This window comes from Gavia stellata, chromosome 24 (genome assembly GCF_030936135.1).
Source record: "Gavia stellata isolate bGavSte3 chromosome 24, bGavSte3.hap2, whole genome shotgun sequence".
NCBI classification, from domain to species: domain Eukaryota; kingdom Metazoa; phylum Chordata; class Aves; order Gaviiformes; family Gaviidae; genus Gavia; species Gavia stellata.
The window spans coordinates 12,714,115-12,739,165 of record NC_082617.1 but is presented as its reverse complement, the minus strand read 5'-3'; the positions used below and the strand labels follow the sequence as shown (position 1 = coordinate 12,739,165).

Genomic DNA, 25,051 nt, shown 5'->3' with positions numbered 1-25,051 from the left:
GGGCGGGGCCCGGGGCCGGCGGCGGCATGGCGCGGAGCACGCTCTCCTCCCGCTTCCGCCGCCTCGACATCGACCAGTACGACGAGAACCGGTTCGTGGAGGAGCCCGAGGAGGCGGCGGCGGCCGAGCCCGACGCCGGCCCCGAGGTGGAGGCGCTGCTGAGGCAATATCCTTTGGGGCCGGGGGGGAGCGGGCGGGCCCCCGCCGCCTCCCGCCTCGCTCGGGCGCGGCGAGCTCGTTGCCGGCGCCTCTCCCGCGGAGCCCCGGGCCGCGCGGCGCTCGCCCCGGTGAGGTGCGCGGAGGCGCCGCCGCCGCCCCGGGCCGAGCGCTCGTGGCCGCGTCCCCGCCTGCGTCGCCCCGGGCGGGAGGGGCGGGGGGAGCGGCCCGCGAAGCGCTTCGCTGCCGTCTCTTCCACCGCGGGCTGGTGCGCGGCCCCGGGAGCTGCGGTGTTACCGCACGCGGTTCGTCACCTTGAACGACACCGGGCGTCCTCACGCAGAGGCGCCGGCGGGAGCGGGGCTGCGCTCGGGGCGGTTTGAGTCCTTGACTTCTGGGCTGCACAGGGGACGCGCTGCGAGCTTTCCAGACCGCCATAAGGAGCTCTCCCCTTAACACGAAGAACCAGGCGATGAAGGTAAGCGGGGCTGGGGGCTCAGCAGCGGTCGCTGGGGAGCTCTGAAGGGGCGCAGCGTTACCCCAGAGACCCCATTAGCTCCCCAGCGCTGTTAACGAGCGATACAGCAATGAGCCGTGTTCTCTGCATAGGCGATCCCCCTGTGTTCACCCCTTCCTTCTTCCTGCTCCTGAAACCTGAAGTGGAAAATGTTCCCCTACGTGGTTACAGAAGTAAAACAGCTTTAGCGTAGCCGCCGCTCCTCCGAGCATGCTTTGTCGAACACAGGTCTTGGGATCGTTTCCAGCTTCGCTGGTTCTCATGTTACTTTCCTTTCCTTTCCTTGTCTTTGCAGGAGCAGGCCCAGGGAACCATGCTTAAAGTCCTCACGTCTTTTAAAAGCAGTGAAATAGAACAAGCAGTGAATTCCTTAGACAGAAACGGCGTTGACTTGTTAATGAAGTACATTTATAAAGGATTTGAAAAGCCAACAGAAAACAGCAGTGCAATATTACTTCAGTGGCATGAAAAGGTAGGTGTTTGGTGCTCTCTTGGCTCAGCCACGCTCCGCAGGGTCCTGGTCAGTGTTTTCGCGAGAGCCCCCGCAAGAGAAGCAGATGATGGCAGGGGGCTCGTCCCCAAGGAGCACGGTGACTGCCATTTCCTCCTGTCTTTGGGCTCACTAAGCCTTTGCCTGTATGTCAAAGCTTGCTCTCAGCCAGGGGGAGAGGTGAGACTTGTGGCAGGGCAGCGTCTGCTGGAGGAAGTGCTGCGCCTTCTGCGTCTAATGAGTGCAGTGGCCTCACTGAGAAGGAGCTGGGAGCAGAGGTGCGGTTGGTTGAACAGTGCAGCTGGCAGCATTCCTTTGTAGCCGAGTACTGGGCCGAGGGGGTGCTCGGGCTGGCTCAGGTCAGGCAGTTTTCATCAGCTGAGTGCTGCTAGCAGCGTACACGTCACAGCTTAGTAACAGGATTTAGCAAATCTGTTTGGTTTGCACAGGAGAGGCTTTTGAGATCTCCAAAAAGATTCCACTGGGATCCGGAGTGGTCCTCTCATGTTTCTGTCAAGTGCCTGTTGTGAGACAGGGAGGGTGGGATCTGTTCAATGTTCGTTCCCTCTCTGCGACGGGATGAAGCACGGGAAGCAGCTGCTCTGTGCCACTGTGCCCAGGCAGGAATCCCAGTGAAATCGTCCCCAGCTGCAGGGGTTTTAGCTGCAGCACTGGCTCTCAGTGCTCCTCCTAGGAAAAATGATCCCTAGGAATGCTGCAGCTCCCTGTACCACCAGCACTGTGGCAGCGCAGCTTGCTGCTGGTGCCGGTGTCGTTTTCACCAAGTACGGGTTTTTTCCTGCGATACATAAAGACAGAACTTGTGTCGAGTGACTCCAGCTATTAGCAGCTGTCGCCAGCTCTGCAGAACCTTGACAGGGGAGGAGGAAGGAATTTCTCAGGACAGCACAGAACATGTTTCTGCTTGGTTTGGGTTTTTTTTCCCTGTTGTTTCCACTGGAGACAAACAGTCTCTCAGGTAACCGTGGGTGGGTGCTCCCAGTGTGTAGTGTTACACAACACCACCCTGACTGGAAAGATGACAGTGCTCGGAGCATGTAGGCACACGTAAGGCATCTCAGCCCCTTTGTTTTGAAAGGAACAAGGCAGGTCTGGAGTAGGCTGGGCAGGGTTTAAAACCTTGCTGGTGTTTTGTTTTTTGGCACTCCTGGTAAGACGTGTGGCTTGCTCAGAGAGGAGTCACTGCTCAGCAGTAGTACCAGTCTGTCCTCCGGAAAAGCGCTGTCATCCCCGTGCGTATCAGGTCTGGTAACTCAGGAACGTTTACGTGCAGCACGTTTACATGCACGCAGTGCCTGCAGAATTATGTCTGCAAAGTAAACACGCCTCACTTTAAGCAGTCAGCTTTAATATTTATTTTTTCGTAATCGCATCCATCATCTTCTTAAGTTTAGAAAGGTATGTTATCTACATTGAGGGATACAAATGAAGCTGAAACAAGCCCTTCCTCCTTTCCCGTTCAGGGATATGGGAGGTGAGACATTCTGCATCATCAATGGCATTGCGATGTTGGTATCCTTCTCTAGATCCAAAAGATGGTTAGATTTTGGAGAACTTAATTTTCCCTCCAGATTTAGTGGTATATGGGTTACTAAATCATTGTATTTGGTTTTGTCTACCCTTCAGACCCTTGGCTCTTGCATCACGAAGTACATTTATAGAGTATTACTATGTATGTACTGTAGTAATTTAAGGCAAAGATCACTCATCTATATTTATAGAGGGGAAGTGAGGCACAAACTTCCCAAGACCAGAACAAGCAAGGATCCGAGTTCAGGTCTGAGCTCCCCCATTAGCCTTTCAACTGTCGGCCTGAATCAGTCAGAGTGCATGCTGCAGAGGAGCCAGTGTGCGAACGCAGAACTTGTCAGTGCAGGAAGGGAAAGGCATCAGCAGGGCAGATGGCACCTGCAGAGATACAAAGAGGTGGAACAACCCAAGAACTGTATTTCCTGTTCTGATGGTAGCGCCAGCGTGAGGAGTCACGTTGTGGTCTGGGGCTGCACACGCGAATGCGCCCATGCAAGCGCTTAGTACAGAGAGAAGCGCCGCTGCCTGGCCATGCAGGCTGGTGAGGCAAGGCAGTTTCATCATGGAGACCTGACACTGCATGACAGTTCAGTACCTAAATGAAACAACTTAATGTCTTTAATGTCTGCATGCGCTAGAGAAAACAAATAGATTTTCCCTCAGTTAACAGTTTTAAAGATTCGAGAGCAAAAAAGGGGTAGAATGGGGGGGAACAGCCCAAACTGCCTATGTGTGAAAAGTAAGTTTTTGGAGAAGAGCCACATACTCTTCTGTTATTAAACACTTAATTGTTTGTTCTTTTAAGGTGCCTTTTGCATGCAACGCAGTGGCTGACTTACGCGACGCAGTGACTCTGTGTAACACCTCTCTCCTTTTCCCATCCCACAGGCATTAGCAGTAGGTGGTCTAGGTTCCATAGTAAGAGTTCTTACAGCAAGAAAGACTGTTTGAAAGACTATTAACTTGAACCAAGACGACGACCAGTTTTGGACTCAGAAGAAGGAGTTAGCTGAAATTACACTGGTCCATCTTGATTAGAGATTGCAATCTACTGAAATCATATGGAAACCTCCTCTTGGAATGCTTTTAACCTTAAAGGTGGGGAAGAGTAAAGGTATTCCTGCATATTCCGACTATCAAAAACAGGAGCCAAGACATTCTCCTGCTCCCTTCTTTAAAAGGCAGAGAGAAGGCACGCTCCTGCCTCCTATACTGTAAGTGAACGGGTATTTTCAGATGCTGCTGTATCCAAGCGTGGTGATAGAAGAGCCTGTGTGTACTGCTTATTTAAGAGGTTGCTATGTCCTTGGCAGATGCAAGATGCTGACAGCTTATGGGCAGGAGAAGTGTTTATTAGAATGACGGTTTTGTACCTACGGCCGAAGGACTAACTGGACTATGGGGTTGGTTTTATTGTAAAGTGCCTGCTGCATCAATAAAGTTCTTAGATCCCATGAGTTACCTAATTTATTTTTCGTTAAATCGTAAGTCTGACACTTATTCAAAAGCAGGCCAGCAATATACCAATTCTAAGCTAAGTGTCCACCTTTCTCAGAATGGTCTTAACTCCAACTATTTACAGAATTTGTCCTCAAATCCTGCTGTGCTGGCTGTAGGGAGTGAGACCAAGCTCAGCTGTTCCAATCAAGGCTTCTAAGATGCAGTGAATATAACAATCGCTCATGGGTTTATTTTTATATTCTTGTCCATCCTAGAAAGTTAAGAAAATACTTCAAAACTTACTATTTATGTATTAGTGCATCCTCACCTTCTGCAGGACTTAAGCAGAGCAAAATTAACTGCTTCCTTTGACTCAGTATGCACAGATGTTTTATCCTTGATTTGTCCAGACAGAAAGACATAACTATTCAAACCACCACTGTCTGCCCCATCAGTGACAGCACCTTGGCAAGAGCGCTGGGGTGGTATGGTGTCCCTCGGGCTCGGCTGGCAGTGCGCGCCCTGGGTCTGGTAGGGTTATCTGCCAGGAAGGAGCCTGCCTTTTGGCATGAATGAGCGCACTCCAAGTGAGGCAGCTGCTCAGGGAGGCCCTGCTCCATTCAGTCTGTTTTTATCAGCTGCTAAAAGTGCAGCAGCAGCTGTCCCTGGTGAGAGATGATTTTAGGAGGCAGAAGCACTGCCTCATTCCTGCCCTAACTCCCCATGAGAAATAGGGGCCTTAATTACATGGCTGACACAGCCATTCTTACCATGGGCAGAAGGTGGGGTTTGTTTCATGCTTTAAAATCTCTCAATTTTAAATAGCCATAGCATCCCAGTGGAGATAACCAGAACTATAAAGAGAAAGAAATCAAGAGTAGGGTTTTGATCCAAAATGTATTGCACCACAAATTTCATAGTGTTTCATAATACAATCCGTATTTACAGCATAGAAGGAAAGAAATCCAATGGCCATAGAAAGGATTATGTATACCACTGTTTTTATACAAGGGAAAGTGCATTAGCTTTTTAATATATGTATACACACCATTCTTGCTCCGATATCTAAAGAAAATTCAACACTTAAGAACTAGTTCTTACGGTAAGTTGATCCTGTATGATCTTCGGGATCTTAAATTGAAGTTGTGTTAATGAATATGTAATCTAAGATTTTATGCTGTCACTCTCTATTCTAAGCTGCCTGTACTGCTTTTCTTACTGTTCAGCAGTAACCTTTCAAGCCAGGATCAACATAAACCAATTAGTCATTCAGCAGGCATCAGTGTGATTAGAGGGAATCCTGTCCCCTGGTCTCAGGTCCCACAGAAATAGGCCAGGGCAAAGGGACATTCTACAGAAAAACACCTCAGAGAATAAAATCTTCCCAGCGCCAACAGGGTTGTCCCATCCCTGCTTTGTTTCAGTACAGGCGCAATTGATACAAACCCACTTTTTGATTGTCTGCCAGACTTGTACTCTTCTTGTAAACTCCCCTATGCTCTCATTAAGTGCCATGGATCTGGTTACTGAAGACTGCGTTTGGAGAAGCTTTAGTGTACTAAAAAAGTCCTGGTGGTTTTCTTAACTTTAAATAAATATAACCTAGCTCTAAACTGAGGAGTGTCACTTGTGCCAAGGTTAATAGGTACTGCAAGTACCTGCGTCCGGGATATGGCTGAGAACAGCAACTGGGGAGATCAGCCAGGGTATAGATTTGCAGCATGTTTACTGCTCCAATAACTGACCTCACATGGAAGGATACTTTCATCTTTACCACAGCACGAGTGTGCACGGAAGCAGCTCACATGCTGTAACTCTTAACACTACATCTCGACTGCCACCACCGAGGTGATTCAGACCCCTGTTAGCAAAGCAATGTTAAAAACCCTGAACAGTGACTGTATCTCCACTAGAGGACAGGTTGAATTTTGTTGAATATATTTAATAAAAGTATTGTTAGTAACACAAACCTCACTGTAAGAGCATTACCGGAATTTCAGCCTGCTCACTGAATTCCATACATATGTAGTTTTTTGAAAAAATCTCCCATTTTAAGCAGTCAGACTTACTGCTGCTTCCCATTTTCATCTAGATGTCGCAGTGGTGTTAATAACTATGGGCAAAATTGTGCTTCCACTCTGTGAGGCAAGTGCCACCTTGGTCCCCTTAAAGCAAGCTGCTGGAACCAAGATTTATTCATTAAGAGTTGAATTTTGCCCTCAAAAACCAAAAACCTCATGAGCAGCATTTCTTTTACCATGTAGTTAGGACACAGTTAACAGCCCACTACATGTTCATAACAGTTTTTAAGCATGAGTATTTGAAGTACAGAAAACCACAACCAAAGAGGCAGATACTGGTTATGAAGATTTGTTGCTAGCAGACTTGGAAGAAAAAGAAAATAAATCAAAGTGTTTAGTACCAATATTCTTCACCCGTTGTCACTAGATTTTTTTTTTTTTTTAAATAAAAGGTATTCTCAGTATGCATTTACAATACCTGGAACTCAGCTTTAAAAATTTAAAATGGTTTACTACCCCTTCTTCCCAATGCTAACAACCTATGGTACAGGCTAATTAGTTTTAAAGGCGACTGAGTATTAGGTACTATAATTAAGACCATTTTAAATATTATTTTTCTTTAAGAAAAGTAAAATCAGACAACTCTAAAGTTGTGCTCTCGAATTAAATAATCATCATCAACATGCAGCCTTCAGGACTGCAGGCCAGGATATATGCACCTTAAATTACACAGTGATATGAAAAAATGCAAACTATTAGTTATGACAGTATAACAAAGCAAGGCAGATTTCTTTTTTGGTTAAAGCTCCTGCTCCTGTTCTTTGAAAGGCTTTTCAGACTGTCAAAAACTCAATACAGTACTGCCAACATTTTTTTTTTTTTCATTGCTTGCTTTCCACAGCGAGACCAGGAAGCTTTACTGTGCCTAGAGTTACTCAACTCTAGCCCTCCGCAGCAGAAGCTGGAATCACCGTCATAACAGATGCACATGTTAGAAGCTTGAACTGCCAGCACCGCTATTAGTGAGGTTAACATTACCCTTTGGTGCCAAGAAAACAAGACCGATGAGCACAAGGAGCTGACTTCCATTAAGAGACCATCGAGAGAATGGTCCCAAAATCCAACCCAGAAGAGGTGTTTCAGTTTGTAGTGAAAATCTCTCCTTGCACAGTATTAGTTTTGTAAACAGCGTCAAAAGTTCTTGTACAAAATACTGCAATGACAGTGATTAAGACACACCTGAATTAGTGTGTTCAGCGTTCTTTTCACAGAAAAAAAGTGGCTAGATGCTGACTGCCCATTTTCAGGTTCCCTTAAGGCCACAGTGTCCTTGGGCTCGAGATAGACGGCCGGATACTGCCTTTAGGAGATGGCTTTGACCCAAACCAGGACATCTAGGACAGGAAAGCACAATACACATTATGCTAGGTTCACACTTTTAAGAAGGTGAAGATTTGAAAAAGAAAGAATATGGTACATAGGCATCTCCCCACCATTTGATGGAAAGAACTATTTATAAAACAGAACGCTGCAGACTTCAGATTGAAGTAGTGAAGATAGTTTCACACAATCAAATCTGGAAGAAACAGCATCCATTTTCCACAAGTGAAGATGACTGAAGATTACACTTAACATACATTCCTTTAAAATAATTACAAATTACCAATCTACAGGCATTTAAACACAGTACCTTTAGTCAACCTAGCATTAAACTGTTCCCTGAACAAGATGGCGAGGAAATCTCCCTCAGCTGCAATCATACGTAGACTGAACATGTCCAGCTCACTGAGAGGGCAGAGATGAATGCAGGACATGGAAGGAACTGAGGCAGCACTCATTTATCAACATTCACTAATAACCACATGGCCAGGGACATGCAGGAGATCTCATTTTATGCAATTGGAAGGAGAATCAGATCTAGGTGTCTAAGCCTAATGTCAAAACAACAAACCAGTAATTCGGCTTCCTGCTCTCAAACATTTGACTGTACTCCAGCAAGGAGCTTCTAGCTTCCCTTCACAGACTGAGTCCGCTAGGCAAAACTGTGCTGTTACTCTTTCTCTGAAGCACTGGAAAGTATTTTCCTCACTGAAACGGACAGTTTCCAACATGTATGTATGTGATTAGCTAACATTTTAATAATAAATTATATGTATCATTGTAGCTAACATTTGGAAAAGATACTTTACACCATCTCCCAGCACTTAAGAATCTTCAATCCATCTGCTGGGAGTCCCATGAGAGACTACAAGCAGAACAGAACCCTTACCTTGTACTCCAAAGTTTCTTTAAGCATGTTTTCTTCCTCTTGTGAAAAATTCAGTAACACAGATACAGCTTTAATTAGATGGAATGCCTGAAAGAAACCACAGTATTTTATTGCTTATGATGCTCTCATGCTCTACATTCTGGACTATGGTGCAGCACAGTTTTTCCTGTAGGATTGGTCACAGTCTTTTTAGTCACAACTGCGAAGAGCAGACCAGCAGCCTTCCGTCATCCCCAGTTCCAATAGACTAGGATGGCCTATATCTTATTTCTTCTCTTTGCGTTTCCCGGCATTCTGTTCTTTAACATTGGTTTGCATATTTTGGGGAAAGACAACAAACGGCGAGCCTAGTTAGTTAGAACAGAGAAGCAGCTTGGCTCCTGTGGCATCCTAGGGTTTTTTAAGCTTTAAAAAGTTGATCAAACGAGCATGTAGGCAGGAGTGAATGATGCTGTTTTAAATATACACTTATGTATATTAACTCTATAGTACCAATATTCTAAATGGGGCACACAATGCAGAGTTAGTAAAGGAGTCAAGCACTCAGGATACCATGGACTTGCCCAATTATTTCTTGATCTTACCCACTGACTTGCAATTAAGCAAAGTATATGGCTGGCATGACTTTTTTACCTTTTAACTTTTTTGACACAATGTGGAGAATGGGAAGGAGCTCCAAATGCACAAGGAATTACCTCTTACAGATCAACAATAAGTGGCTTATGTCTTTTTCTTGGATTTTTTTGCTGTCTGTCAAACGTACAACCACTCTACTCTAAAAAGCATATGGAGTATGTAACTAGAGTAGTGCAGAGGGAATGTCTTGTAGCTTCATATCTTTAACTTCCAGACAGAACTACCTCTTAAAAATTCACATTTCCCTTTCATTTATTTCATAATAATCTGTACTTCCAAGCATATCACTGTTAGCTGTTTTGCTTCATTGTGCTGAATCAGTCAACAACTTTTTAAGTGCAAAAGTATGGAATTGGCATAGAAGTGTCCTTAGCAGGTAACAGGTGGCAGTTTCTAGAGAAAGACAGACTTAGAAAGAGAAGGCAAGCGTACATCTTTACCTCAGATTCCCGGCAGGACATGAATTTTAGTACCACATGTTTAAGGTATTCAAAGTTTATCTCCCTTGAGTCATTTAAATCAGAGTTGTTTGTGACAGTCACAGAAGCATTAGGCACTTCAGAATTTGCTTTTTCACGTACTTCAGGTACCTCACTGTCAGGCCTTATTTTCTAAAAAAAGAAAAAGATAAGTACATTGCAGACTCTGTCACCTTGTCACTGGGAGAGGATCCCGGTCTAACACAGAGGGCTTGTATCCACAAGGTGGGTACAACCTGGGCATCAATAGGATATGCTTCTCATCCTTCATGGGATCACAGCGGAGAAGTATCTTTACCTCTCCCTAGAGTCTAGGACAGAAGCTAGTTCCTGTTAGTGTTACATTTACATTACCCAAACCAGCATGGACCTGGCTCCATGGTAGAAACTATCACCTGATAGTTTTCTTTTATCACTAACCTGCTCTGTGCCTTTCAAACGTGGGCTTTCTCCAAAACAATTTTCAAACCCAGAACAAAAATAACAACATCAGAATATTTTAAAATCTTGGTTACTTTTTTTTTCATAATAGAAGAATTCTTTCTTAGCGAGGAAAACTATTGTAAGAGGGATTAAAGGGGAGCTTTCCATGGGACAGATATCACTCCTATGGTAAAACTTAGCTGAATGGCAGCTCAGCAGCAATCAAACCCGAGTTGTTCACTCTACAGAAATGTATTAAATGCCCAAGATTACCAAACACAGGCCTTCTGCAGCTAAAATTCTCCGTTGCAGGAGCTGAGTTGTGATGGCTACCTGTCACACCATTCATTCAATAAATAATCCAGAATAACATACTTTCTTAATTTAAGGGTTCACCAACCTGCCTGCAAACACAAGGAAACTGCACACATCCCTAGTAAAAAATTTACACTCTAGCTAGCAGTCAAGCTTTTGTAATTAGTAGTGCAAGGAACTGTCAGTAAGTGCCAGCTGAAGAGACTGAAAAAAAGTAAATAACCCTTACCAACTCTTTCTGGAGGGTTTTCTTGAGTTCTGCCATTCTTTGCTGTAGCTGCTTTATCATCTGTAAGCAGAGCAAAGGATAGTGTTAATGCAGTATTCATTGTCAGGACATGTTTTGACCCACAGATATCTGGAAAAACCCACGACGAACAAGTGTAATGAATGAAAGAATCGTTAAACAACGTTGACAGCTCTGAAGAAGCAACCTGAATGTCTTGCCTTTCTAGCTGCACACATTAGCAGGCATGTGACAGGACACAGGCTTTCACATGACAGCACAGTGGAAGTGAACTGAATTCACACAAAAGGGCTTTGCAGGAAAGCTGTAAACGGTATCACTTGGTGCATCTTTCCTCTAAAATAGGTAAGGATTCCTACAATTCTGGGTACAAATTTTATTTAACTATTGCTAGATCCTTGTACAATCCAGAAGAAAAAAAAATTTACTCACAGAATACTGGATTCAAATTGGATCTGCCATTTTGGTAAGCCTGTCCTTCTAAGGTTGCAGCATGGGCAGCACCAATTTTTCGGTTTCCTAACTAAAAGGGGAAAGACTAACAGCTGTTTCTGCCATTTCAGTTCACCTTGTTTTTCTCAGCAATTTGCTGTTCCAGCTCCCTGTTATCCTTCTGAAGTTGAGTGATGTCTGCAGTGGCTACCTCTCCGTTCTGTTCCAGGACACAGTTCTCTGGAGAATGTAAATGCTTGTTGTTCAAGGTTCTCATTGATTCCTCTAGTTCTGAAACCTACAAAAAGAGTGAATTGCAGAGATATCATGACATTTGCAGCCTGTGAACACTCCACAGGGAGAAAGCTATACTTTTTGGTTGTTGTTTTTGAGGGGGTGGGGTGGTGGTGCTTGCTTTTTTAAAGCAGAAAGCATTAGTGGCAATCTAGTTGGCTACATCTCTCACTGGCCTGCTTATTGCTTTTGGGTCTCCGCCTCATTGGTTTCATAATGGTTCTCTCAAGACATTTTTGAGTCAAATAAATTAAGGGGTTGTCTTTCATAAACCAGTCACAGATCTGACAGGAAACAGCTTTCTTTAGGAAGAGAGGGAACAACAAATAATGGTGGTCTACACTGCTGGTGTTTCAGGTCATGAGCAAGTAGTCAGAGTGAACAGCTCCAAGCATGTATCACCAGGCATGACAGAACTGGGGTCTCTTGCACACCTGCTTATTTTCCTGGAAAGTCTGAACAGAGCAGATTTGCAACTGCACTCACATTTTTCTCATGTTCTCTGGTCAACAGGCACTCCTGTATCCGCAACTTCAGTTCATCAATTTCCTTTCTTGCCGTTTCTTCTTTCTCCACTGCTCGGCTATTACTTGCTTCTATGTCAGATTGCAACTGATGCACTTGCAGCAAGACAGCTTCATGATCTGAGAGAGGAGAGACCTGCTTAGTATCAGTCTGCTGAATCAAATGGGAGTTTCTAATTATTTTTCTTAAACAAAGCAAGTTACAATGATGTTAAATCCTGACCTTTTTGCCTTGTTCTGTCATAAAGACAGAATGACGATGGAATCTAAGCCACTCCAGCTCACATGAATGTTTCTGCAAAGGAGCGGCCTAACTGTCTGAAAGTCAGAGTGATTTTAATACTTAACATCATCATTATCAATTATGCCTGCTCTAAAAGACCCCCATCAAAAGTCTGTGTGACTTGTGCTGTGACTGCACAGGAACACCTGAGGCCAAGCTGTGAGCACAAATGGCTAGCTGGCACAAATGGCTACTGACACATGGCTAGCCGATGGAATGGTGCAACAAGAGGCCACAGTTTTGTTCCCTTTCTAAATAATGGCAACCCATAAGAGAAACACAGTGGGGTTAGGAACCAAATGCAGATGACTGCACTTCATTTTTCAGTATGACTGTGGAATATCAGTTTGCAGCTGCTCTTTAAGAATGTAAATAAACTTTCAAGAAAGCGTAGTTTTTGAAGTAGCAGTTTTTGATCTGCATCACTTCACGTTTTACGCAAAACAACTTACAAGAACTACAGCAAGATTTGTTATTTTATGGCGTATAAACGTAAGACTGATTAAAAAAGAGTGGTTTTGTTTTTAAGGACGCAGTAGAGAGACTGTCCAACTGTTACTGAAGGATACAAGATTTTGAAAATTCTAATAGATTAAATATTGAAGAGAAATCTAGAATTACTACAATCTATCAGGCAAGCCCAGAACTAGAGACTGTACTTAGATAAAGCTGTCTGGGAACACAGTAGACTCGTTTGGTCTAACCTTGACTGAGTTGGTTTAGTTCTTCCTTCTGTTTTAGAAGCAAATCACATTTTTCATCAATCAGCTGGTCTTTTCCCTTTATTAAGGAAGCCAGATGTGAAACCTTCAAAGCAGGCAAACAAACAAACAGAAGTCATTAGAGATATAAAACTAGAAGAGGGCATTGAAAGATTTCAACATACCACAGAGGTTCAGAATTATTTTTTTATTGTGGGAAGGACTGGAGAAGAATTCTTCTATCAGTGACAAAGGCAGTGGCTGGTATCTACAACTGGCAGGGGCTGCCTGAGCTCTGTGCTAGGCAATACAACACCTTGAAAAAGTGGTTTGTGCAACATTAATGCTACAGATAATACAATGTGGATGTCTGATCTATCCAGAGACTCACAGAAGGCATCACCTCTTCAATGCTGACCTCATTATAAAGCACTGAAGTCAGTGTGCTGTAAGAGCTGAAACACACTTCGCTTCTGATAAACTCTGTGCCACAATTACAGATTGCCTCACAACCAGCAGGCGGCAGCTGTAAAACGGCTGCTGAGCAAAACCAGAGATCGCCTTACACCCCTTTTACATACAGCTGGACCAAGCAAGCACAGATCTACAACAGTCCCAGAAGAATAAAGAAACCAAAAGATGGGACTAAATTCAGCCAAACTTGCTCAGTTGGCAGTTCCCAGCTTAAGCAAACATAAGCTCACATTATCCACCATGACCATTTTTAATAAAAGCAGGGCAAAACAAGGCTACCTAAAATTTCTATTTGGTTGGTTACTGGATACAATCTCCTCCCTACAGGCAAATTTACAGTTTTAGAACTGCTGTGCTTCAGAGGGACAAAGATGTGATATAAGCGCTGAAAGGAACAACAACAGAATGAACAGGTTTCTTCAGAACAAACTGCCAACTAGTCAGTGGCTCAGGATAGCTGGCCCCCTGGGACTATGCACCGTCTTACAGATTTAAAGGACTCTGAAATATCAGTCACCGTCATTCTGAGCAAATGTATTCACTTACTACTACCTGGTCTTCCCCCTCAGTTGTTCATATTCAAGTGCCACAACTTGCCTACAAACTTGCAAGTATCCTTAACTTTGCAGTCAGCAGCATTTTACATTCTTCCAGTGGAACAACTCACGTAAGTTGATTACATTCTTATGCAGGCATTTACACAGACACCCTTAAGTTTCAAGTTTACTGAGGCAACCACTGCTGTCTTGCATGCTGAGGATATGATTCTGATTTAGGTTCCTGACTGTTATGATAGTTAAGTCCCAATCTAGTCTGGTCTGTGCAAGGTGAGGAGCACCCAAATATATTTTAGACTGTCGGTATTAACCAACCTGCTGTTGTAATTCCTCTCTTTGTTTTCGTGTTTCTTCCAATGCTTTGGCAATTTCAACACTGACAGTCTCTCTGCTGCTCAATTCATTCTGCAAACCAGAAGTAATTCAGAGGTTACTCGAGACAAGTAAAATCAAGTCAATCTCTCATCTTTAAACCCAAATCTATTAGCAACTAGAACTTACAGGTGTTCTAACACACCATGGTTTATGCTTCCGCATGAGAGTTACTGTTTTGTTTTACTGCACTGCTGCTATCTGCACATGTAAGAGCAACACAGAACTGATGTCAGAGGCCAAACATATCCAATGCTTAAAAGATCTTTTAGCTTGAAGTGTCTATTACAAAGTAGCCCCTTCCTACAACTGATCTTTATTCCAATTGTGCATCCAAGAGTAGCTACAGAAAAAACTTCTAACAATCTAAAATTACAGTCAAAAGACTGAGTGTAAGTTGGTCAGGTATTTACAGCTTAAGTTTTTAACTTTTGTTTTGAATGCTATGAATGGAATTTGATGTTGAACTATTCTGTATTCATTCCTGCTAACAGGATTTCAAGGCTCTTCATGCCTGACAATACGGGAATGTATTATTTCTGCCTGACTTAGGCAGACCCAAGCATTCTGTTTCAGAAAAGAATCAGCCATTTGTAATGCTCCTCAAATGCATTTCTACTGAGTACCAAAGATGATTTACAGCTGTAAGTACATGCAACCTGAATGTAATGTGACTCCAAGTACTGAGAATGTAATACACTTTGCCATTAACCATTTCTCAAACTCAGCTCTGTATTTAAGCCACATCACTAACCAATCGAGCTGTTACCTTTAGCCTGTTCAATTCAGACTCTTGGTTTTTTAAAGAACTCTCATACTCTTCTCTGCTTCCATTAAGATTTTCATTTTCCTTTTCCAACTGGCTCTGTAAAATAAAGATTGCTTAACTACTAAGCACAATTATTCTAATGCTTTGTTTAAACAATTAAATACATCAGATGCTTTGTTCATACTTAGTTTCTCAAAGTATGAGATCTTCTATTATAATGCTAGGAGCACTGAATAAGAACATTCAGACAACATGCAAGTCTACAAGCCATGTTAAAATAATTTTGTGAAGACTCACATGGCCCACTGAACAGTTTCGGTACTTACAATCTTGTGCTGAGTAGCTGTTTTATCAAATTCCCAAGCTGTTTCAAGAGCAGCAATTTGAGACTCCAGCCCAGTAACTTTCTGATCGTACTGATGTTTCTCACTTAAAATCTGTTGCTGTAGTTTACTTCTTTCATCCTCTAGATCAGTTTGCTTAAGAGAAATAAAGAACTCTACATTAATAAAATAGTATTTTGAAGCTCTGTTAAGAATCAGACACCATTCCACGTGACATACACTCAAACTGAAGCAACACTATTCTTTTGCCAGCAGCATCACGTACTCATATACAGACACTAGCTTAGGAGACAAACAGCAAGAAAACACTTGAGTAATGAAACAAACACAAAGAAATTAAGTCTCTCTGGGGATGCTGAAGACTGATCTGCTACTGATCAGTGAAACACCACGCAGCATACTCACCAGCTTCTGGATCTTCAGATCCTGCTCAGCAGCTGCTTCTTCGCTCTTTTTCAATGCTCCTGTTGCAATCCGTAGTTTTTGTTCCAGTTCTTTATTCTAAAATATAACCATACATTAAAATTTCTTATCCATTGGCATCTATGTTATTAGAAAAAATGTACAGAATGTGGGATAACCCAGCAGGGGAAGGTAAACATTAAAACCATGATACCACATAGTTCAGAGAGACTGCCTACTTGACACATGCTGCTTTTAAAAACTCCTCACCACACTACTACCCCCCAGCAATGCTTGCACTTCAGCTATTTGTTTCTTAGGCTAGGGAAGATATGCATGAAATCTCTAACTTCATAACCTCTACGCTCTTCTCTACCATCAAAGGTGGGGAGATGACCAGATACATCAATCAATTAGATCGAAGTGCAGTGAGCGGAGGAGGTATAGGGCATAGAGAGAGATTAGAAACAGTGGGAATTTGTAGAGAAAAAACCCTCAAACTTACCTGTGTTTCCAACTGGTTCACAGTCTCAGTGTGATGCATTCTGTCTGTTAGTACCTGCTGCCTGGTTTCATTCAGTTTCTGCTCAAGAGTAGCTTTCTGAAGATTACATTGAGATGAAGAACAAGAGGAAGGATGGGCAAAGAGATACAATTTTTTTAAAAATTAAGATTTTTCCTTTATTTTTCATTAATAATGTTAAATTAAAATGGAACAGTTATTTTGATGTGCAATACAGCTTTGCTCTTGGGAACCAGCCAGTTTGATGCTGCTGCATAGGGCCTCCATAGATCATGTTGCCCTGGGGATGACATCATTAATATTAAGAATGGGAAATTCACTGGTGTCCTGTCATGATCCAGATGTAAACTCTAATCAGCAGCCAGGTCATGATTTTCTAACCCAGGCCAAGTTTAAGGGATTAAAAAAAAATTTTTTTTTTTGAAAGCTTAACAACTTCTGCATCGCAGCGAACACACAAAGGTGGTAAAACATTTGCTAGTTATGGTAGTCACTTTCCAAAATGTTTTACTACCCCTACATGGACTTTAAACTGTCTTGAGTTTACTAAGCCAAGTTAATTTATTATAGCAACCCCGAGCTGATGTGTCTTGTAGGCAAGCCTGACCAAGGAAGAGCATACCTTCCCTTGTCTCCCCAGGACCCAGCTGGGGAAGCATTGCTCCAAGCTGATTCTGAACAGAAGCATCAGTGCTTGAGAAAGAGATCAAGAAGTATTGAGAGAGAGGGCATTGACCAAAGCGAAGCTCTTTGTTTTCAGCTGTTTCTTAACACTTCTGAGGCTCAAGCTTTAAAATATAACATTCTGTTTGTACACCTATGTGCAAAAACAGTTCCCCTCCCTGTCCCAATGCTTTGCAAGTCATGATGATACAAGATGAAAAACAAGGAAAAGCGTGCACTCTTCTCTGGAAGGATTAAGCAATAAAACTCTGAAGTTGTTCTACCTCCTGTTGGAGTGTTAAAAAGCTGCTCTTTTGCTTCTAGGCAGTCAGATACATTGTCTAAACAGACAATGCAGAAAGACCAATAGAGACATCTGTGCAATATCTACATCAACAGGCTGAGTGTAGTCACCCACAGAATTCTGTCCAGCATAGAGAGCATGCCAACATACACTGAAGGGACAAATGTGCCTGCATTACATTATCATATATTCTTTCCATATGTGATAAGTAATGTACATCCTAAAAAAATCTCACTAAGATTGCACTTTTAAGCAGTCTATAAATGTATAATTACCTCCTTGAGTAGCTCCTGCACATGTTCATCCCCTGAAAGATTTCTTTCTAGCTTCTTTTCCAAGGAAGACACTTTTTCTTGAAGCTGTTCAGTAAGTTTATTTCTCTCAGCAAACTCCAAAGTCATCTGTGACAACAAGAATTCACAGAATCTTTTTTGTAGCAAAGCTTTCATTTAATCCATTGTCGTTTGACTTAAAGTGCCATTAGAATAGAAAAGTCCTATTTGAAAAAATACAGTATGATCCTGAAACACTTTCTAGACACCAAATTTCAAACTCACAGTGCATTACCCAAGGGTACACCTTTACACCAGCCAACAGCAGATGCATCTGAAAACACTTAACCTTGTGCTTGTGTTGTTCATATTCCACCTTCAGAGATTCATGCTCCACCTGTAACATTTCCAGCCTCTTCTCACAACCAGAACCAGCAACTCGAGCCTAAAAATTTTGAGAAATTACTTGCTTTGAAACTTAGATTTCCAAAACCACACAACTGGTATCTAATCTAACTTCTGCAGACAAGGAGCTCTTTGAATCAAATCTCACTTAACTCAAACTTACATTTTGCAAGTCTACAGAAAGCTGCTGAATGACAGTTTGTAGCTCCTGTTCTCTTAACTCCAGAGCCGTGATCTTATTTTCTGCATTTGTCTCAGTTGTCATTAGTTCATCTCTTCACAGAAAGAGAATAAAAAAAAGTGACATACTGTTCCAGAAAAATAATCTTTAGCAGATAATTCTGCTGCTTATGAAAATGGACTAAGCAACAACAAGATTTTCTTGTCCTAAAAACAGCCACTGCTTGATTAAACATTTTCCAAAAAAGTGACAGTTAAGCATTCAAACTATGAAAAAAAGAAATCATAACAAGCTTACAAAACCCTAAACAAGTACTACTTTAATTGGCTTGAAAAGAAATATAAACTTGGCATTTACATCCACATCAGCATACCAGAAGCAATTATTCAGTTAGCTCACTACATACATAAACTCTTCCAAAAAGACAAAACTGGGCACGAAGTAAAAAGTATAGAGGAAATGCATACACTGCTCCTCAGGAAACACCATATCCATACCTCTGTGCCTCTAGCTCCAAGAACCGCTGCTGCAACTCTTGAAGATCTTTCCTTAGGCCTGATGACTCGTTGCTTGCATCCTGCAGCACCTCTTTAGTGTGGGTTAGCTCTCGAGTGCACACCTCTAGTTCCTGCTCTGTTTTGCTCAGAGATTCTTCCTTTTTCAAAAGCTGAATATTAGAACGTTATCTTTGACAATACAGATGACCTGATAATACTGATAAAGTTTCCTCATTGAAACTTGTCTCTTTTATTAAGTTATAAGCTCAATTAAATGAAATAATAAATAACTCCAAGAAAAGTCAACATTGAAATAAACTATGTAATATTGTATCTATGTACCTACTGTTAGGATTTTGACACTGACCAAGACTGTATACAAGCATTAACGCTAAAAAAAATTAAACGTAGAGCTACCACTAACTCAGTATGCTAACAGAAATTGTAGGAAAGAAAAAAAAGTTTAAAATAATCTTACCATGTGTTTAACTTTGGCAATTTCCTGCTGTTGAAAGCCCTCCAATTCATCAATTTCATCTCTTTTTTGAAAAAGGTTCAAACTCTGCTCCCTCATTTCTTGTAACTGCGTTTCAAGCATTTTTTTTTCCTGATAAACCAACAAAAACAAGGAATCAAGACTATCTCTATGCTCATTTCAAGTCAATGGAAGTTTAGTTAAACTCTCTGGGAAAGGAATCTTGTCTTGCAGCCAGAAGGCGCTCTGACCGTGCTACATGTAAAACTAGAACCTCTTCCACATTCATGTGGAGCAAATTACTGAACTTCAAAAATCTCAAAAGAAAAATCTGTATTCATTACAATGCAGCCAATGATCACCTACCTGAACTCTTAAAAATGGACAGCAAATAGTAGCATGTTTAATGTCTCCATAATAAGAGATACTTTAAAATGGACTAAGCCAAACAGATGGAACAACTACAGACTGAAAGCCTGTATTAAAAAAATCCCTACCAAATAGTTTCATTTCTTTTATGAAACAGATGACCTACTGCAAGACATCAGATGAAGTCACCACCTCCTTCTGCATCCCAGCTGCCTCCTCTGTAATAAAGGAAACTAGCATTCCACCTTACAGAAGTACATCTTTCTCATTACAACCCATCATTCTTTACTTCCCCACTGAAAAATAATTCCAGAAATACCTCCTGAAGCATTGGGGCTGGTAACAAAAGCAAATGTCTGGCCTCTCCCACTAAACAAGGATCAAATAATAAAAAGGGCTGAACAGAGTTGAGCTGTAGGAAGCGTATAGATTGGTGTTTAAAAATACACACACACAAAAAACCCCACCCCAAAACCCCAAAGCTTAATTACCTTTTCAATTTGACCCAGTTTTTCCATCCACTCCTGAAAAAGAAAGAAGAAAAAAAAAAATACAAAAATCCATTTGTAGACTTTCAAGGGCAGCAATTACAGTAAAAAAAAAATTCTACTGTAAACAGAGATACTAAGTTGTGGTAATGATTAAAAAAAGTAATCAAAAAAAGAAAACTAACAGCTTAGTGTTTTAATATAAAAGCTGAGAAATCATTTATGCTACCTGAATAAGCTTTAGGCAAGTAAAATAGAAGTGACAACAAGTCTACTGCAATTGAATCTTACCAAGCACAAGTGCAAGCTTAACCTTTCATTAGAAATTGTTGTGGGCTCTTTTTAGAAACAGTAAGAACAGTCAGAATAATGACAAGTCCTACACCATTTCTGGCATTTAAACCTAAAACTCCCTTCTTTCCTCAATGTTGGCACACTAAGCATACACAGTGCCAAACAACTATTTTAATTAATGGTGACACCTGCTTAAAACATCAAGGTTATGCACTCAGATCTCTGCAGACAGTCAAAAGTTGAGTTGTTCAAGCTCTGTTACCTGGTCCTTTTTTTCTAAGGCCAAAGCCATTCCTTCAGCCATCTTGGCTCGACTGGCCTGGTGAGCTTCATTCTGCTCCTGAAACTTCCTCATGGAGGCTATCAATAGAGAATCACCAGCTGTATTAAACTCATCTTTTAAAATTGCCTCTCAATTTTCTGTAAGTTATTTGTAACTTTAAAGAGCTGCTTCTGCAAGTAATTAGACCCATCCTGACTCTCTAGCATTAACGCTGTGCCACTTAATACCTCACACTGCTTGCACGCTGGACGAATGCCAGAACTAACAGAAGATAGCAGTACTGTTCCTCACTGGATTATAACAAAGCTGTAGGTTTCAAAACAGTCTCTCCTGCACGTTAGCCCCACATTTGGCAAAAGGAGTATAGTAACAACTTTGTTCAACAGCCAACACATTACTGCTGCTTTTTACACTGTAAATAAGGCAAGAACTTGTGTTCTAATTCTTCACGACCTAGAGGTGCACAGTTTGAAAGGAAATGATTAAAACATCTGTACATCAAACGCATTTTCTTCCAATCATAACAGTTTTCAACTTTAAAAAAAGAAAAAAGGAAAAAGAAAAGTACGTACAATCCTGATGCTTTTCTAATGCATTTTCAAGCTTCTCTTTTATCTTCTGCAAGTTTCGGATCTGATCAGCATAATCTTGTGTGAGGAGGGAGAAGCACAGACCAGGAATCAACAGACATTGGGGAAGGAAATTTTTAGGAAAATAAAAAAAGGAAAAAGGATGAGTGGAAAATGACAATGATTTTCTCAACCAGAAAATCATGCCTGCTTGAGGAAAACTTGGGTGACCGTAACAACGAACACAAGCAAGTAGTTCTGTACTGCCCATAGGGTAAATGGTTGGTACAAACAGGAGGACCTGTTCCAGGTGTATAGTTACACAAGAAAGGGCAGTACCAGAGAATGAACAACCATCCCCGTTTTTTTTACTTCATTCAAGAACAGTGATCTATTTAACTCTGTGTAGGAAAGGTCTCTCTCACTGAAGATGGGTGGATGGGACAATTCAGATGCTTGTGTCCTTGTTCCACACCACTCGTTGTTCAAGTCACACAGTATCGCTGAGGCTGAGCCCTGAATGGTGCTCCCTCTCGGCTAACAATCTTGCACTCCTACCACCACCGTGCCTACTGAGCAGAACTCACAAGGAAGGCAGATTTAAAAAACAAAACAAAAGACACACATACCTTGGAGAAGTTTATGTACAATGGAAAGGAGGATTTACTTACTGATCAGGCTGCTTGCGTGAGTCTCTTAGTACAAGAGAGAAGCTCTCAGTATCAAGCCCCAACCAGCACTTCTAAGTTGTGCAAACAGTTGAACACTCTGCCCTTTCAAATTGCAATGGGAAATCATCTTTGAATCCTGTATTTTCTTGAACTGAACGGGAGCCTGATAAGTCTCCACAATAAATTAAAATAATCCTGAGCTGGCTATAACCTGTCCTTATTATCCAAGGCCTTCTATGAGCTTTGAGAAGCAGCAGCATAACAGTTAGGCCTCGTCTCTGATCCACTCCATACAACAGGGATGGAAAGCAGTGTCAGAGCAGAGCCCTTACTACAGCTTTACAGAACAAGGTATTATCTAGAAAGAAAAAAGCATCAAGACTGTTTTATGTTGAATCCTTTGCTTTTTCTTCATTTCAAAGTTCACTCTTTAAGGTTGGCACTGTGTTACTGTCAACATCAGAAAACTTAGATCCCAAGAGAAACAAACCATTATGTATGCAGAGTAAGTAAAATAAAAGTGGGGAAAGACACTATTTGAAGCATGGGGACAGAACGCTATCCCACCTGTTCAAAAGAATCACATAAATGTGTTGTGAAATCAGCAGAAAAGAGTCAGTTGTCTTTATAAAATGCCAGTTATACTGAATGCCAGCTAAATGACAATCAACAGGATTGTTACAAATCAGTTTTCAAAAAACCCTTAACCCATGTATTTTTAATACATTAAAACACTTAATTTCAAAGGAAAATATTTCCTAAAGTAATAGGGTTTTATACACATCAAGACACATACCAGACAGCTTGACCTCCAGTTTTCTTATTTGTTCATTTCTTCTGAACAACTGGGATGAAAGATCCTCTCTAGAGCTGCTTCCATCAGAAGCCTCGGTAGGAAAACAACACTCATGTAAGCTACAAAATTTAGAAGAAGTGATCCTGCCATATACTAACTCTATGATAATAAACACTATCCCACCTAGGAATGATGCTTCAGTTTTTCACATAAAGGGCAAAGTTGTACTAGCACAGCAGAATGTGTAAAAAATGCTGAAGAAGAAAAACAGTAAGGGCTTGAATAGTCAGCTCTGCAACTCTGGCCTGTTCTGTGAAATACAACGCTTTTAAACGAAGCTATAGCTGAAAACTATTTGTTCAAACTGATCACTGAGGAGATGGCATAACAGGATGACTAAGGGGGGAAAAAAACCCAGGCTCTACAGTACAGGTTTCAGGATGGGTCAAAGCGAAAGTCTTTTGGAAAACTAAGTAGAAAGGAAACAGTAGCGCTCTTCACCTGGGATAAGCTGGCTTAAGCACTAATGTGGTAGTCTTTCCATGCAATGCTCTCTCTATGCAACGTCCACTGCACAACTGACTTATGATTCTCTGTGGGGTTTTTTGCTCCACAAAAATCAATATGAAGAGCAGTTAAATTAATACTGCTAGAACAACTAATTCTTGGAGGTTTTCTGAAAACCACTCAAGACTTCAGCTACCATCATTATTTGTTTTCTGTTCTCTAAACTCACAAGACAGTAAATGAAATTTCTACGCGAGAATTTAAGTGCAAAAAAATTTCAGAAAAATACAAGACCAATATTTCCATTATAAGATGTATTTAAATATTAGGAGTTCCAACTTTCTGCTTAACAGAACTGGAACTTCAGCTGAGCTTCCAAAAAAATGAGTTAAAACTCAACCAGGTAAATAACTTCTCCATTTTGCAGACAATAACAGAATCATAAAGCGACTTGCTGCAATACAGCGGGTACCGTTGGCTCCAACAGCAGTGCGACACTGTGTCTTAATCCAGGTTTTAAAAAATGTGATAGCCATCAAGGTGCAGAGGTGCCAGAGCATTACAGGTTTCATCTAACTCATATGCTCCTGGAATTACACAGCTTGCTTAAACAATGCTTTATAATGAAAGAGAGTTTAAACCAGACATTGGAGGAACTACAATAGCTTTAAGCGCAGCAAAACTGAATACACGATGCCTAAACAATGTGCTCGAGTAGGAAGGGTACCAGGAAGCCAAGAGGTAAACACAGGTCCATAGCAAGATCATAGCTAACTGGTCTCTAGCTTGCTTTCCTACTGCTTTGGTAATTACAAACAGGTATCCCTACACGTTACTACAGCTTTATTCAATATTTTATGTCTGTTTAACAACGTCCTGTATTGAGACAGCTTTATAACTCATGTTTACATGGGAATATAAGCCTCCTAGTATGTTAACCTACCATGGTTAACACACAAACATTTTCTCCTCAGTATTTAAGTTTATTCAAGCTAACGATTCATTTATGCATTAAGATGTAGAAAGACACCACAATACGTATTCAACTCACACACTAGACATAAAATGGTTGTCTGCAAAGCCATAATAGAAATGCTGGAAGAGAAACCAAAATTCAAAGCAAAGGGTAACTTACAAAGTCATCTCCGGAGTCCGCTCCCACAGACGTAATTGACTCCTTACTGACAGACCTGGGTATCCTGGCAGCTCCTCCTGGTCTGGGAGCAATAGCTGCCTCTTCTGCTATCTTCTTCTTCAATTTTGCAAACATTTTACTGCGCTATAGCACTGAAATAGCCAGGTACTTTGAAAAGCCACTACCTCAAATACAGTTAATATACCGACGCTCTGTCTAAAGCTTCCAGATGCTGACATTTAGTTTTGTGCCACATCCACTCAGTTTTATTGCGTTTCTAGTTGCATTAAAGCCTTCATAGGCTAAGAGTACCTGCAAATTAAAGAAAGATGGTTTCCACACTAGAAATCCCTACTTGTATTAAACATTTAGAAATAACTCAATGCCTGTTAACATCACACCTGTTATAATACGCTAGGAAGAAAGTCACCCAGAGCAGAACCCTTTAAAAACAGACAAACAAACCAACCCAAGCCGGGGCAGTGCTCGGCGGCACGGCTGGCCCCGCCGGGACGGGCAGCGTCCAGGGCCGGCGTCCGTTGCGGGAGCGGTGTGCGGGCGGGCGGCTCTCCGCAGCCCGGCGGGCCTCCGCAGCTCGGCCCCCACCCAAAGGCGAGGGAAGATGGGGGCCGTCCCGTCCCCGCCAGGTCGGTCCGCGGCGGCTGCTGCCCTGCTCTGAGGCAGCCGAGGACCCGCCGCCGCGGCCCGGCCCCACCGCCCCCCGGTTCCCCAGCCCGGCCCCCCGGCCACCGCCGCGCCAGGCCCCGCCAGCCCCCCTCGCGCCCTCACCGCCCATGGCCCGGCCTCGCCGCCGCCGGGACGCCGGTGCCGCCGCTGCCCCTGGCGCCGCTGACCCGGAAGTGCCGCGCAGGCCGGAAGCAGCGCGCGCCGGTGCGCAGGCGCGGTGGGACGGCCCCGAGCCC

At 42.3% G+C, this 25,051-nt stretch overlaps 2 protein-coding genes across 2 annotated transcripts; one reads left to right on the top strand and one right to left on the bottom strand.

The window, feature by feature from the left end:
• Positions 1 to 26: 26 nt before the first annotated feature.
• ARPC5L (actin related protein 2/3 complex subunit 5 like) lies at positions 27 to 4,166 on the top strand. The gene is made up of 4 exons (XM_059828885.1): positions 27 to 166; positions 562 to 634; positions 969 to 1,145; positions 3,603 to 4,166. Exons 1-4 carry the CDS (start codon positions 27 to 29, stop codon positions 3,663 to 3,665), a joined length of 453 nt encoding a protein of 150 aa, XP_059684868.1. The 3' UTR covers positions 3,666 to 4,166.
• Positions 4,167 to 5,032: 866 nt separating this feature from the next.
• Positions 5,033 to 24,294, bottom strand: GOLGA1 (golgin A1). Its single transcript, XM_059828742.1, has 21 exons — positions 24,129 to 24,294; positions 22,487 to 22,577; positions 21,023 to 21,097; positions 20,430 to 20,527; positions 19,877 to 19,909; positions 19,020 to 19,148; positions 18,542 to 18,711; positions 18,027 to 18,138; positions 17,462 to 17,587; positions 16,202 to 16,297; positions 15,687 to 15,795; positions 15,277 to 15,416; positions 14,951 to 15,046; positions 14,125 to 14,214; positions 12,782 to 12,884; positions 11,757 to 11,914; positions 11,113 to 11,274; positions 10,527 to 10,586; positions 9,521 to 9,691; positions 8,445 to 8,531; positions 5,033 to 7,569 (listed from the first exon to the last, which is right to left on the bottom strand). The coding sequence occupies exons 1-21, from the start codon at positions 24,261 to 24,263 to the stop codon at positions 7,489 to 7,491; spliced, it is 2,322 nt and encodes a 773-aa protein (XP_059684725.1). The 5' UTR covers positions 24,264 to 24,294; the 3' UTR covers positions 5,033 to 7,488.
• Between the last annotated feature and the right edge of the window lie 757 nt (positions 24,295 to 25,051).

Coding starts and splice junctions, on each gene's coding strand:
- ARPC5L (XM_059828885.1), top strand. CDS start 27: ATGGCGCGGAGCACGCTCTCCTCCCGCTTCCGCCGCCTCGACATCGAC. Junction 167..561: donor GTGGAGGCGCTGCTGAGGCA/ATATCCTTTGGG, acceptor TCTGGGCTGCAC/AGGGGACGCGCTGCGAGCTT. Junction 1,146..3,602: donor TACTTCAGTGGCATGAAAAG/GTAGGTGTTTGG, acceptor CCCATCCCACAG/GCATTAGCAGTAGGTGGTCT.
- GOLGA1 (XM_059828742.1), bottom strand. CDS start 24,263: ATGTTTGCAAAATTGAAGAAGAAGATAGCAGAAGAGGCAGCTATTGCT. Junction 22,578..24,128: donor CGGACTCCGGAGATGACTTT/GTAAGTTACCCT, acceptor TTTCCTACCGAG/GCTTCTGATGGAAGCAGCTC. Junction 15,047..15,276: donor CAGCTACTCAGCACAAGATT/GTAAGTACCGAA, acceptor TTTATTTTACAG/AGCCAGTTGGAAAAGGAAAA.